This window comes from Serinus canaria, chromosome Z, assembly GCF_022539315.1.
Source record: "Serinus canaria isolate serCan28SL12 chromosome Z, serCan2020, whole genome shotgun sequence".
NCBI classification, from domain to species: domain Eukaryota; kingdom Metazoa; phylum Chordata; class Aves; order Passeriformes; family Fringillidae; genus Serinus; species Serinus canaria.
In genome coordinates this window covers 56,642,283-56,655,740 of record NC_066343.1, presented here as the reverse complement: position 1 = coordinate 56,655,740, position 13,458 = coordinate 56,642,283, and the positions used below count along the sequence as shown (strand labels likewise).

The window sequence follows — 13,458 nt, the reverse complement described above, 5'->3', positions numbered from 1 at the left end:
CCTATGTCAACACACATACGGTCAAGACACTACTGATTGCTTCAGCTCCGCAAAGAATTACTAGATTATTCCTAATCAGTAACATATTCTCCTTCCACTTATTCCTCCAATACTGCACATGAGGTAACAGGCTATTACAGGCTTAGTACAAAGACACAACAGAGCTTGTGCCTGGAAAGCACTAACTCTTGTTAATGCTTGTCAAAATTAAGACGCCCTGATGAAACCAAACAGGCTCTTTAGAGAACTGATTTTGTCACTGCCCTGTCTGGAGCTCTAGGTTCTAGGAACAGAACATGAGATGCTTGTTGTAGCCATTTCAGTTCATAGAAGTTTAACAGTTTAAGCTCTGCATCGCAAAAAAAATCACCTAGGCTCCTTTGAGACTTAGCTGGCCAGTGAAGAAATAAAGCTGCACTTTCACATTGCTGTGTCTGAGTTAATGCTTCTGTACAGTTGAAGCATGAAGATTTGCTTCATGATTGCCTTCTCCTGAGCATGTGTATATATACTGATAATACAGAAAGTACACATTAGAAAAGGGCCACCAAAGGCAAATTCTCACTGAGTGACTAATGTAATGGATTGTGGAACAATAAAATCTTACATGTAACTGAACTAGGAAAGTGGAAATGATTTTGTAATACCCTTCTACAGAAAGCTTGTTCTACAGAAATCAGAAACTTCTAAACAAATCCATTCAAACATTTCCATGGGATACCTTCTTAAAAGCAGTGAAATTTTCTGTTCGTTTTGGTTTCTTTTCTGGGGGTTACTTTTCTGGGAGGTGGTGGGGAGTTTCTCTTGTTTTACTCGGTCTTCTTTTTTAAAGACCAAGTAAAACACCACTTTTTGACTCCACAACCCCCCAAACCAATGACTACATTTAACCATGTAATAAACAGTGAGCAGTATTGATTAGGCCGTGAAAATGGCCAAACATAGGTAGTAACTGATCATTGATTAATGTTTGTATTCTGCAATTCATTAACTCTAGAAAAACACCCAGAAGAACCTCTTGCCACTGTGTAACTTTCACAACTGGCTACAAATAAATTAGTCATGTTATTGACAAAGATTACATTGTATACAGTGTCTTCTTACAGGACTTGTTTTTACTCAAAGTAGTTATTGTTTAACATTTATGTTTCAGACTAAAAAAGTACCCTGCAGAATGTGAGAACTGGATCCGGACTTCAAGTCACAGAGCTGTACTTTGGGGCTTTTGGTACCAACTGTAACAAGAGAAACAAAGACAGCTAAAAAAAACGCCCAGCATCTGAAAGAACAACAACAAAAAAATCTTAGCAATGTCAAAAAAAAAAAAAAAAGAAGAAAAATGCTAGCTGCAAAACAGCTCATTCAGTCAGAGCAATGCTTCTATTAATATGATGCTTCATGCTTAATGCTTCTAATAATAGATTCTCATTTTTAGTCCAAACAAATTTAGAAACAGGATTATACTTGGGAACTTAAAAATATCTCCTCAAATACTTTTGCTAAACATAGACACATTGTGTACATGTAAGCAATACACAGATCTATTTACAAAATTTACTATATTTGGATCTAATAACCTTTAAACCATAACTTATGTAATGAAAGAATCTAATTACAGCTAAGAATTTTATCAGTAAGGAGAACTGATTGATGCATTATTTCAGAAGAACAAATATGATACTGTCATTGACATCATCCACTAATGGACAGTATTTTATTGTACCAGTAAACTTACATCTTACAAAGACTTGATTTATGTAAAATAAGACAGAGTAGGGGGAAAAAACCCAAATGAAATATTACCTGCTTATTATTATAAACCTTATCTATCTATCTGTTTCTTTAAAACAGATACGTACCTGCTATTAAACAATGCTTTGTAGCAACTGGAGACATGTGATGACTGTAGACTGTTCCCTCAAAATGAAATATATCTGCAGGCTGGTAATAAAAATATTAAATTAATTGCAATGCAAGTATATTAGCAGAATGTAGATGCTCACCATTATTTTTCAAGTAACAGCTACAAGTAAGACTAATACAAATATTACTATTTACATAATAATGATGATTACTCTCCTGGTTAGAAGCCAGATAACACAAACATCACAGAGTAAGCCTGCTTCCAACAGCAGGACAGCACCAGAGCTCAGAGATGACCCAAAAGACAGACTATGAAAACTGACAAATGAGAAGCATGAATGGAAAAGATTACAGTTACCAAAATTAATAAAACTAGTAAGTAAACGAAAGGTTATAATATGGAAATAGAGTCAACAGGAAGAAGGCACTTCAAACTAAGTTTAAAGACCCTTTTCATTCACAAATACCACACACTATTTTCAATTCCTAAAAAAATAAAACAGCTCCATATAAAACTACTATCTGCCTCATGACTGTTTAAAACTAATGGAACATATTTATTTTAATAAACGTTAATATTTACTTTATTAAGTACAATTCCTTCCAGGTAAACTGCTTTTGTTGTCTTATTCTAAAAGACTGCATATGAAAAATCTCTTAAAACTGAGTTGTCTGTGCTTTCAAAAACACCATTTAGTGGCAGAACAGGTCATTCAATAACTTTTATGTGTACACTGAGTCTTTCAAGAGATGATCACAAAACTATCTAACTAGTGGAAACAATTTTTTATGAGAAGGTTTAGCAACTGCAAACATAACTTTATATCTAAAAAAAAAAAAAAAAAAACAAACCTTGAAAAAAAAACCAAACCAAACCAAAAAAGCTAAAAATTGTTCCCTATTATGTCTCTAGAATGACAGACCTTTTTTCAAAGAATTATTCGCCAGGTGTGAAATAGCAGCCAAATAGTATCAATGTCAATTCCACATCCTTATGAACATTTACATATCAATGATATTATGAATCAATGTAAATGTTCATATGGAACAGGACAAACCACAGACACGAATTCACAGTTCAACACAAGATGCCAGAATTACTGAATCAAAGCAACATAAATTCCTAAATAATCTGTTTACCTTATTAATGTCAGTTACATTGGTTAGCATGGTTTTAATGGTTTCTCTCATTCTCTATGGATTTTAAGCAATGGTGTTTCTAGTGCTTACAACAGAAGAATTCTGGACCTGGATCCTGTATGCCAAGACCACCAGTCCTTCCAAAGTACTGGTTATTAGATGCTGGTTATTAAAAATAGGTAGCCACTGCCATTAGACTCAACAATCCCCAAAAATGAACTGCAGACCAGACCTTGCTGAACAAATTTACCCAGTAAAAATTCAACAAGCTGTATTCCTGCTCACAGCAAAAGCAGAAAGGAACTGTCCCAAGGGTTCCAAGCTCTCCTACAGTTCAGGCATTCAGGTCAGAAATGGGCAAGTACACACCAAGGTGTACACAAATGCCAGGACCACACCACCCTGCTGCTGCACCTACAGTTCTAACACGTGGCTGGTTTTCATCTTCAGGATGCATAGTCCTGTTCACCTCTGGGAGAACTTCAGATACGCAATAAATAACGTACACAAAGAAGGTTGCAATCTGTAGAAACTCTCTTACTTGTAAAGTGTTCGTATCCCATATTTTCAAGGTTTTATCAAATGAGCTCGATGTAAATATGCCAGTGTCATGAGGATACCACTGGACTGTCTCCACACTGAATTTATGAACATCAGGATGACTCCTAAAATCGAGGAAAATATTCCAACTGGTTAGAGTTTTGATAACCATCTTGTAGTTGTCTTGGTTTTTGATGACAAGTTATAAACATAAACATTTTTCTTAATTTGTCCTGAGGTTTTCAAGAACTGTATTTTTGTTGGCTTGATTTTCATTCAACTATTACTCATTACTTTGAAAAGTCTTCATTTCAAGAAACTACAGATCATTACCTTTTCAAAATATGGTAAACTGTAGCATATCTCAAGACACTCATAAAGCACAAAAACTGCCTTTTGAAATATTTAAGTTGCAATGTTTACAAATCTTATGGTAAATGTTATAGCTTAACTCTACAAACCATTTATGCTTCTTAGAAATTATCCACTAAAAAAATACAATCATACATACAGTTCAAGAAATTCATTAGTATTAATGAATAATTACAGCTCCATAGTTATTGGCAATTCCTGTCTGACAAAGTGACCAGAGAGCAGTTGGCTAAGTTACTGAGAGTCATTTATATCTGCATTTAGAAATCAAACTGGAAGAACAATAGGAAACTTTCAACTGAACTGTGGATATTTAGAGACTGCAATATAATTAATAATTAACAGTGGCAGAAAGAACAGATAGCAGAGCAAATCTTGACAGCTCCAAGATACAGACTCAACTGACCAGGCCCTGAAAAATGTATGTCATTATAATGTATGTCATTCAAATACCTGGTAGATGACTCATCTGAGCTGGATGCACATGGATCCAGCTTCAGGGGCCCAAAATCAACTGTTTGCTTACTCTACCCTCTGCAATGGGATGAGGGAGAACATACAAATGTGGAAGGTGTGAAAAATTGTGGATTGAGATAAATACATTTTAGTAAGTGAAAGGGAACAAATCAAAACAAACCCTATGAACCCAGGGAGAAAACAAACAAAAAAAAACCCCAACCAGTGAAGTGATGCAAAAGTAACCCCTCACCATAGGCTTAGACAGCTGCACATGGCATTTTATGGTATGGAATATCAGTATGTCTCTGGTAAACGTGGGTCAGGTGTTCCAGCTGTTTCTTCATAGCCTACTGTCCACCCCCTGAAGGGCCAGTGAGGAACGGTGAATGCCTTGACACTACCAAGTACTGTTCAGCACTCACTAAAACATCTATCAAGATGCTATCAAGACTGGTTACAAGTCCAAAACATACTACTGTACAAACTATGACAAAGAAAATTAACTCCATCCCAGGTAAGTGCAGTACTTATGAAAAAACTGTAGCTAGAAAAGGCTCCATGAGATTTCATTACTTCAGCTCTTATCTTCTCATTATTCTATCAAATGTTCTGGCCTCCACAAGCAGTTTGTATCACAGAGGTATCATTATGCAAACAGAGATGCAGATCTTCAGTACTGCCATGTACAGAAGAGTAAGCACTTCTCAGTGTACCTATGCCTAGCCTAAATTTGTCTACAAATTAGAAAGCATAACACTACCTTTTAAAGGCAGGAGTGGATCATCACAAAGGAGAATGAAAACCAACACCTTTCACCTCTGAAGGGAATTAAAGGAGACATCTCAATAGTATGCTGAATTCAAAATAACGAAATGCATGACAACAGTCTTACACACTGTTGTAAGCTGTGTCAAAGGGTAGTGGATTATGCTGAAGGGAGAAAACCACAAAACCTCTTCTAAACATGAGTGTTGGTATAAAAATATGCCATCAAACACTTGTGATTTGTCTTTGAACAGACCCAAACTCTTGACTGAACAAGGGCCTTTAATTCAAAAGTGCTGAAGGGTCATTTTTAACAACTCAGCCTCAGTCACCTATCGAACTGTCTCCTCACAATTATAACATAACATTAGTTCCTTCTTAGTCAAGAATACAGGTCAATAGTAAATGTTATTTGACTAAACACAAACAAGTTGAACTGTTGATGCAGAAAAATGTTTCCACAATCCAATCAGCTCACTCACTGCTTCTGAAAACCTCTTACACATGATGGACAGCATGGCTGCATAAACAAACCCTCACTTTCTCTAGGCAAACCAGGAGGGATGTGACTGGTATCCTGGGAACAGGATGGGGAGTTCTAAATGGCAAGACTCTGACTTATTAAGGAACAAAACTAGTCACAATAAATAGTGATTTAAATAAACTGAAACACCCTCTATGATCTTCCCCTTTGGCTTTTGGAACTAATCAGTGGTTTCAAATGGATATATTACTTCAGTGGCAGGGTGTTAATGAAAAAGAGCATCAGTTGATCACAGATGCACGTAGCATAGTCCAAACCAATGTTTCTTTAGCACTTATATCCAAGCTCAACTATGGATGCACTGATGACAGCTGCAATCACAAGGGAAGGCAAAGAAACCATTACTCATTGAAATTCGAGAGGTAATTTGGGGTAATACAACTGAATTTCAAAGGAATTCCAGTTCTGCTGGTACTTAGTCAATTTCACCTATGACATCATCAGCAGCACAGCCACAGCTTTTGTGTTAACAATACACAGTGCTTCACTATATGATATATACCCAGTCATTGCATTAGGATTAAACCACAACAGAACTATAGTCATCCTCTGGAACATAGAGCATGGGCCTGAAAAGATGGAAATAAATGGAAGACTACTGATGACAACACATGCATTGCATGAGGGCAACAAGGATACATTTGTGAACCTAACAACATCAAAACCCAAGACATTTGTCATGGCACCGAGCAAAATATTTCTCATTTTGAGATACATCCTAATGATAACCTGCAAACTGTGTATATTGGTAAAGAATGAGCTTTTATGAGACACACTTGTGATTTTGTATTTGTGGACAATATTACTGCAGACACAAGTAATCATTCTCATATTTGTGCTATAACTTTGCCAACATTATGGAATGTAATTTAAGTTATTCAGCTCCTATAGTATCCTATTAAAATATTAGAATCTAATTATACTCTGATTCAAGATTGACGCTTACTCCCATTGGTATGAACCTCATGCTGCTAAAGAAATTGTTAAAACACAAAGACCTGAGCTGCTTGTTGAAAACAAATGCAAAAAAAATGGACAACAGACTTTGTTTACTGTCCATCATGACATGGAAGAAACAAATCACATGATGGAGTATGTGAATAAAGTGGTGGGACACCCTTTTTGGATGGTCACTAAGATACCAGAATTCTCAACAGAGTGCTTCACCCTGTTGTCGTGTTGTTGATGGTAACACTTTTGCTTTTTGTTCTAATAATCATATTGTATGTTAGGATTTGGATAATTATGAAACAATTAGCCTACTGGCTACCCTCACTAATACCAGATAACCACACACTAGAAATGTATTAGATTATCTGCACTGTAAAAAAGTGTGAAACATTCTCAAATTCTATTTGGATATTGTGAAGTTTGAGTGACTAGTCATGGGTGGATGATGCAGAAAGATGACTGGGGGCAAAATGGGAGGAAACTGAGAAGCTATATTCACATCCTAACAGAAGTTATAACCATAGGGGAATTATAGGGTAAAGTGTAGCTGCTTCTTCTGAATGGAATGTGGTGAGCATGACTGAAAGCTATTCCACAATGATTCCCCATACTAACAGCCTGCAACCACAAGCACCTGCTAAAGGGGATGAAATGGGGGTGGAGCCAAGACACCATGTCCAGGCACTGTTGAAATCCCTGCAGGGAGGGGTACTTACTATCTGATAAACCACATATCACCTGTCCCCCAAGGGAGACAGGAGATGTTTTTCTGTTGAACCAGCAACTGTGGTGAAATTGCTCTCCTCAGATGAACTTGGTTCATTATTATCTAATTGTAATACTAACACAGACCTCCATCCAAAAGTTCAGAATCACAGAATATTCTCAGCTGGAAAGCAGACACAAGGATGATCAAGTTCAACTCTTAAGTGAATGGCCCATATAGGAACCAAACCCACAACCCTGGCATTACTAGTAACATGATCTAATCAACTGAGCTAACCTCAAGTTACCCACCTCCAGGGTAAGATCACCCCTCACTGAGCACATGCTCTGCATTTTACTGACTGTAGCTTTAAGAGCAAAGGGAGAGAATTTTACACCATTTAGTAACAAAGTTCTCCTCTAGCTCCAACTAAACATAATGGAATAGTACAAAAGTAAGTCAAAAATTGTGAAGTTAGGGAAGATTCCATCGTAACTTCTGGGATCAGTCAACAAGGTGATGTGTCTTCTTCCCCAGAGGAATGCCTGGAAGAACCCTACTCTATGTGCATTTTATTAGGGATTAAATTTTGTCTGTGTATTGGTGGGAACGTGGTTTTGCAGTCAGAAACGATCACTGGAAAGCCTCAAACCTTAACATGTCATAATTTTCTCTTATTAATAAAGGAGGTTATTCCATAGTTAGAATGAGTCCTTCATTGACGCTGTCACTCACTGGCAGTGGGTAATGTACTTGGATAAAGTGGGAAACCCCACTGAGGGGGGGGTCTCTCTTATGCTGCTGGTGCGTGTCCCTGACAAGTCAGTTGAACCATCCTCTGATCCAGCAGGACTATTCAGTGAAGGGTCACCCTATAAGAGGGTGCTGAGGGGCTGGTTGGACACAAAGGTCTCAGCTTTCTGAGGGCACTGACAGACTAATCTAAAACTAGGGGTTGAGGAAATCCTCCCTTTCCACATGACATCTTATAGTTCTGATTTCATCTGCTCACTTGGGTTGCTACAAAGCAAAAAAGCCTCTCCTCTAAGGAGTTAGCCTTAAGCCAGCACTGACAATACTAAGCAGCTTTTGAGCTTCCTTTAATGATGCCTGCATTGCACCTCCACCTCTGAGGTGCACATCCTAGAATGGCCTGTGACTCTGGCACAGTGCTAAAAGTCAACAAATTTTATGCCTCTATTCTTCAGGGAGGTGCACTGGTTTTGGCTGGAGTAGAATAAATTTTTTTCTCAGCACCTAGCATGGGATACGTTTTGGATTTGTGCTGAACAGAGTCAGTAACATAGGGATGCTTTTGTTACTGCTGAGCAGGGCTTACAGAGAGCCAACGCCTTTTCTGCTTTTCATACTGACATGCTGGTGAGGGGACTGGGGTGCCTGCCAAGCTGGGAGGAGTCAGGACAGGTGACCCCAGCTGACCAAAGGGATATTCCAAACCATGTGACATCAAAGTTCAGTATATTATGCAGGGGGCAACAAGGAAAGAGGAGGAGACATGTTTGGAATGATGGCATTTGTCTTCCCAAGTAACCATGTGTTATGGGGCTCTGCTTTCCTGGAGATGGCTGAAGAAGTGAATTAATTCCTTGGTGTGCTTGTGTTTGCAGCTTTTGCTTTCTCTATAAAACTATCTCAACCCAGGAGTTTTCTAGATTTTACCCTTCCAATTCTCTCCCTGATCGCTCTGGAAGGGGAGTGAGCAAGCACCTCTGAGGAACTTGGGTGCTGGCTGGAGTTAAACCATGGCAAGCTAAAAATCTTCAGTACCTGCAGATCCAGGAAATCAAGCTTGACTCAGAGTGAGCTTACTCCTGGAAAGGCATTTCTATGCACTGTGCAGAAAAATCTAAACCCATCTGGGTACAGTAACTATAAATGTACAACAGTGGACTGTAATCAACTCTGCACAAGAACAATCAATTCTCCCATAATCCACGGGGCTGAGGAATGAACTAACAAACTCTTGAGCAGCTCGGCAGGAACCACCTTTGATCTGGCTGAGCTTAGTAATGGCTATATGCTATTCAGCCTAGTTTCATGTCTCAGGATGTATATTTTTCCCAGTTCATTCCATGTGAAGTATTTTCATCTGTTACTCAAAATATCCTAGTCTTTTCTACCAAAGACAAATACAAATAATTCTGTGGATAATATGTTACTGTCATTCATTCTTCCTAGACATGTTTTGAGTAGTAGAGACTACCTTAAAGATAATCATTATCTGCATATTATCCAGAAATGGGCACTGTCTGTTTACTCTCAAATGTCAGTTTTTGTCACAGGTCAGCATGAATCATATGAAATCAGGTAAAGCTCTTTGTGCTGACTCCCAGGAAAAAGGAAAAGTTTTATTTTTGTATTTGCAATAGTAGCCCTATAGCCCAGACTTGAAACATGGGGTAAATCACAGTCTACCACCAGGAATTACCTCTTTTGTTGTTCTATACTACTCGATCATCAGCAAGCCCAGTTCAGGGGTGTATTAAGAAACAGCTTTAAAAGGCCTTCAGCAGGATATTCTTTAAGCAACTTTGAGACCAGCCTCTCTTATGCCCTGCAATCTTGGACAACAGGCAAACTATCATAAGATGTCAGCACCATATCCTTCAAAGACAGGAGCTAGACAGTCAGAGGAAAATTCTTCTGCAGTATAAATTCATTTATTATATCAGGAACTCTGAATAATACTCCAAATATCTGAAGATATATATAAACTGCAGCTAATTAGTTAGCAAGTATTTAAAATATACTAGGAATCTTCATGAATACTACAAATAAATAATTGAGGAAAGAAATCTACTAAGGTTATTTAAGCAATAATAATCATAAGCCTGTCATTTAGAGCAGTGCCACACAAAATCCAATTCTACTAACAAAATTCATGCCTCAAGTGGTAAGAAATAAAAGACACAGCTATAAAAATTAACATCTACACAAGAAACAGATAACCAACCATACTCCTAAACAGAATCTTTAAGGATGGATTACTTCTGCTGACCTAACTGAAGATAATGATAGCCTGATTTTAACACAGATTTGATAGCTTTTACATTGTGCCTTCTTAGCATGAATTTCTTCAATTTGTGGCATCTGTTTCAGAATTCATCTCAGTTTTGAGAGTTAGAGATGTATAGTCATTATATGTTCTTAACTACAATTTAAAATAATTTTGTGCAAGAAGCCCAGCCATCAACATTTGTTCTATTAGCCTTTTTCTTGTCTATGATTCAAGATATTGTTAAGGCCATTTATTGTTACAAATCTGTTCTATTCTTGTATGACTCATGAAGCCTCTGACTCTTAGACCTCAAATGATTTGTAGACTGGGAAAAAATAAGAGGAAAATGCAGCTACCAATCTATTATGAACTAGAATATCTCTTACTGTGAGTTTTAGGTGAAGTTCTAACCTACCAGACAAGCCTTTATCCAAATAAAGAAAAAACAGCTTTTGCTAGAACACTTAAAATGCCTATAATGGAAAAATTCATATTGCCTGCAGGGACAGCCTGACAAATCAATAAAGTCTTAGACTCTTTATAAAGATTGCACACAACACAGTAGTACCCTATTCTTGAGAAAAATATACCCCATTTTTTCAGTAGCACACCTGTCTTCATTTAAACATGTTCTTAAGAAATTTTGTACAAATCACTTCTGTACCTGATGAACTAAAAATAGCTACTAGTAAAGCTGGAAAGAGAGAGAGGAGAAATAAAACAAACAACTGCATATAGGTGTTACATTTTTTTCCAAACAGGTGAAATTATCATGCAAATAACTGCATAATAATCCTGTTTAAAAGTGCATTTACTCAAATATATGTATTACATATATTTGGGCAATACAGAGAACATTTCTGCAGCAGTACCAAAACTACTTTCTCATTTACTGACATAGAGTTACCAAATTTCAAAATGAAACATTAAGAAAACTCACAGGTCAGAAATCTTGAGTTAGAGGAAGGTCTGGGTTTCTTTTTTTTTTCCCCTGTCTTCTTTTTCTAGTGTTAAAATATGAGGTTGGAATACTAGGTCTGCCTTCTTTTTGTGGCATCAACAGCAACATAAGACTGTCTAACTTTAGTTTCCATGTGAGTACATTAATTTAACTTTTGAAATTGCTATAGATTTGCTCAAACAATACTAGAGTCACTGTACATATATTGTAACATGCTAATGTAACTATTAGAGTAGAAAAAACAAGAATAAAACAATTAGCTCCTGCTACTAGCTTTCAAAGATTTCTGGCAGTATTTTCTACAGTCTTTTTTTATCCTAGAAATAAGAATACATATTAATCTGCAAGTTTAATTCTAGCCACACAAGAGCTATATCATGTTCTTTTAAAAGACGTCCAGAGTACTTACCTTCCCACCGAAAAAAGTGCTTTACATGTGTAATTTGGTTTCCTGCTCAAGTTTTCAAGGTCATAAAGTACAATAACACCATCTGATCCACCAGATAACATGCTGAAAGTGTTAATGAAGCACAGAAGTTAAAACACTCATAATTTCAATATGCTCGATATAATGAGTGTATTCAACAAGACAACAAATCCACAGTACCCAAACACAGTGAATTACTTGGTACATTTGTAACAACTAGAGTATATACTTACTATCTTCCCTCAACAGGCTCAATATCAAGGGTGTTGATACCGCTTCCATGTATTCTTTCCACATCTCTGTCTTTATTTAATTCCAAACTTAAAACCCTACCACAAAAAAAGGAAGAAAGAGAGATGAAAAAAAAGAACAGAATCATTAAATGTTATCATGTAGCTCTGAGCAGCTGAAATCTAGTTTCATGCTCCTTCAAAGCATTTAACTCATACTTGCCATTTTTTTGCAAAGCTACACAGTACAGAGATAGAACTAAGCCTTGTGAAGTTGGCGGAGAAAAAGTACTTTGTTGTTTGGCAGGTAAGAGAGAAATAAATACATAAAATGGGCTCAAAGAAAAAGCAAAACTACATGTTGGGTCAACATATTAAACAAAGCCTGGAATGTAATTTGAAAACACTAAGAAAAAGAAATATTAAGAAGCTTGTAATCACCACAAATATTGGCTACTTTGAAGCTTCATCATGTAGCATCCTTTAAGGCTTTATCCTGCTTGGAACTACGGACACCTAGTGGACAAAGTAATTTAGTTTACCAAGTTTACAGCATTTCCTTTAATGAAACGAAGTTTGTATGCCACATTTTCTGCAATATTAAACAAAAACAAGGCAACCCCCAATGATGAAGCTTCCTCGACAACATTTTCTGACCTGCAATTCTTAGCTTGTATTTTTGAATATTTTAATATTGCATAGTCATAAGAGAGATATTCTGCTTCATTAAATCATATCACCTGATATAAAATTTAGCCTTGCAACATGATCAGCACCATTTAGTACAAAGCACAACACCACCACAACAAAAACATAACTAAGTAGGCAACCAAAAAAGCTGTGAGGCAGAGTGCCCGTACTCAGCTTCAGCTCAAGGTGCAAAAAATTCCTGATGTAAGACCCTTAGGCTGCTACAGGCAGGCCTCTATCATCGTGTCCGTAGACATGCTATAAAAGCAGCAAATCATTTAAGCTCTCTTAAACGATGTGAAACCTAGTTCTGTAGAAATTCACCTAGAATAAGAATTCTGAAATACACAAGATACCTAATTTAAAACCTTTGAGCTCCAGATGGAATATAAGGAAGGCCGTGGAAATGTGTTAAAATATATTACTTCAAAACGCAGCTATAAATAAAATCCACTTAAGACGACCGACTTTTTTTTTTTAAAGTCAAAATTAAAAAGCATAGAAAGGGAAATGCTTTGCAGACAATTGTCCAAGTAAAGTCCGTCCAATGCGTTACTGAATGCTACCTGAGGGTACAGAGGGACATAACTGTGAGAAAATGCCCCTAGAAACAAGCTTCCTGAGCTACCAAAATTAATTTCAATTTTAAATATTTGTCTTACAATGATACAGCGTCATAAAGCTATAAATCGCCACCATAGATCCAGAAGTTGCGTGAGTTACTGAACTAAGGTAGGCTTTATTTGATTTATCTGGAAATACATCTGCAAAATAGATTCTTGGTATTGAAC

At 36.9% G+C, this 13,458-nt stretch overlaps 2 protein-coding genes across 3 annotated transcripts in view; one reads left to right on the top strand and one right to left on the bottom strand.

The window, feature by feature from the left end:
* LOC127061026 (translation initiation factor IF-2-like) overlaps positions 1-13,458 on the top strand; it is a 694,470-nt gene that overhangs the window by 592,605 nt on the left and 88,407 nt on the right. The window lies entirely within an intron of this gene.
* Positions 1-13,458, bottom strand: part of ERCC8 (ERCC excision repair 8, CSA ubiquitin ligase complex subunit) — a 29,461-nt gene that overhangs the window by 15,320 nt on the left and 683 nt on the right. Inside the window, exons 2-6 of one of the 2 annotated variants that reach the window (XM_050986866.1) lie at positions 11,981-12,076; positions 11,730-11,831; positions 3,545-3,668; positions 1,860-1,941; positions 1,167-1,235 (exon numbers count right to left, since the gene is read on the bottom strand). In XM_050986866.1, coding sequence (XP_050842823.1) covers positions 1,167-1,235; positions 1,860-1,941; positions 3,545-3,668; positions 11,730-11,831; positions 11,981-12,076 — 473 coding nt within the window. The remainder of the gene's footprint in view (positions 1-1,166; positions 1,236-1,859; positions 1,942-3,544; positions 3,669-11,729; positions 11,832-11,980; positions 12,077-13,458) is intronic. The other variant, XM_050986867.1, reaches the window with a different exon arrangement.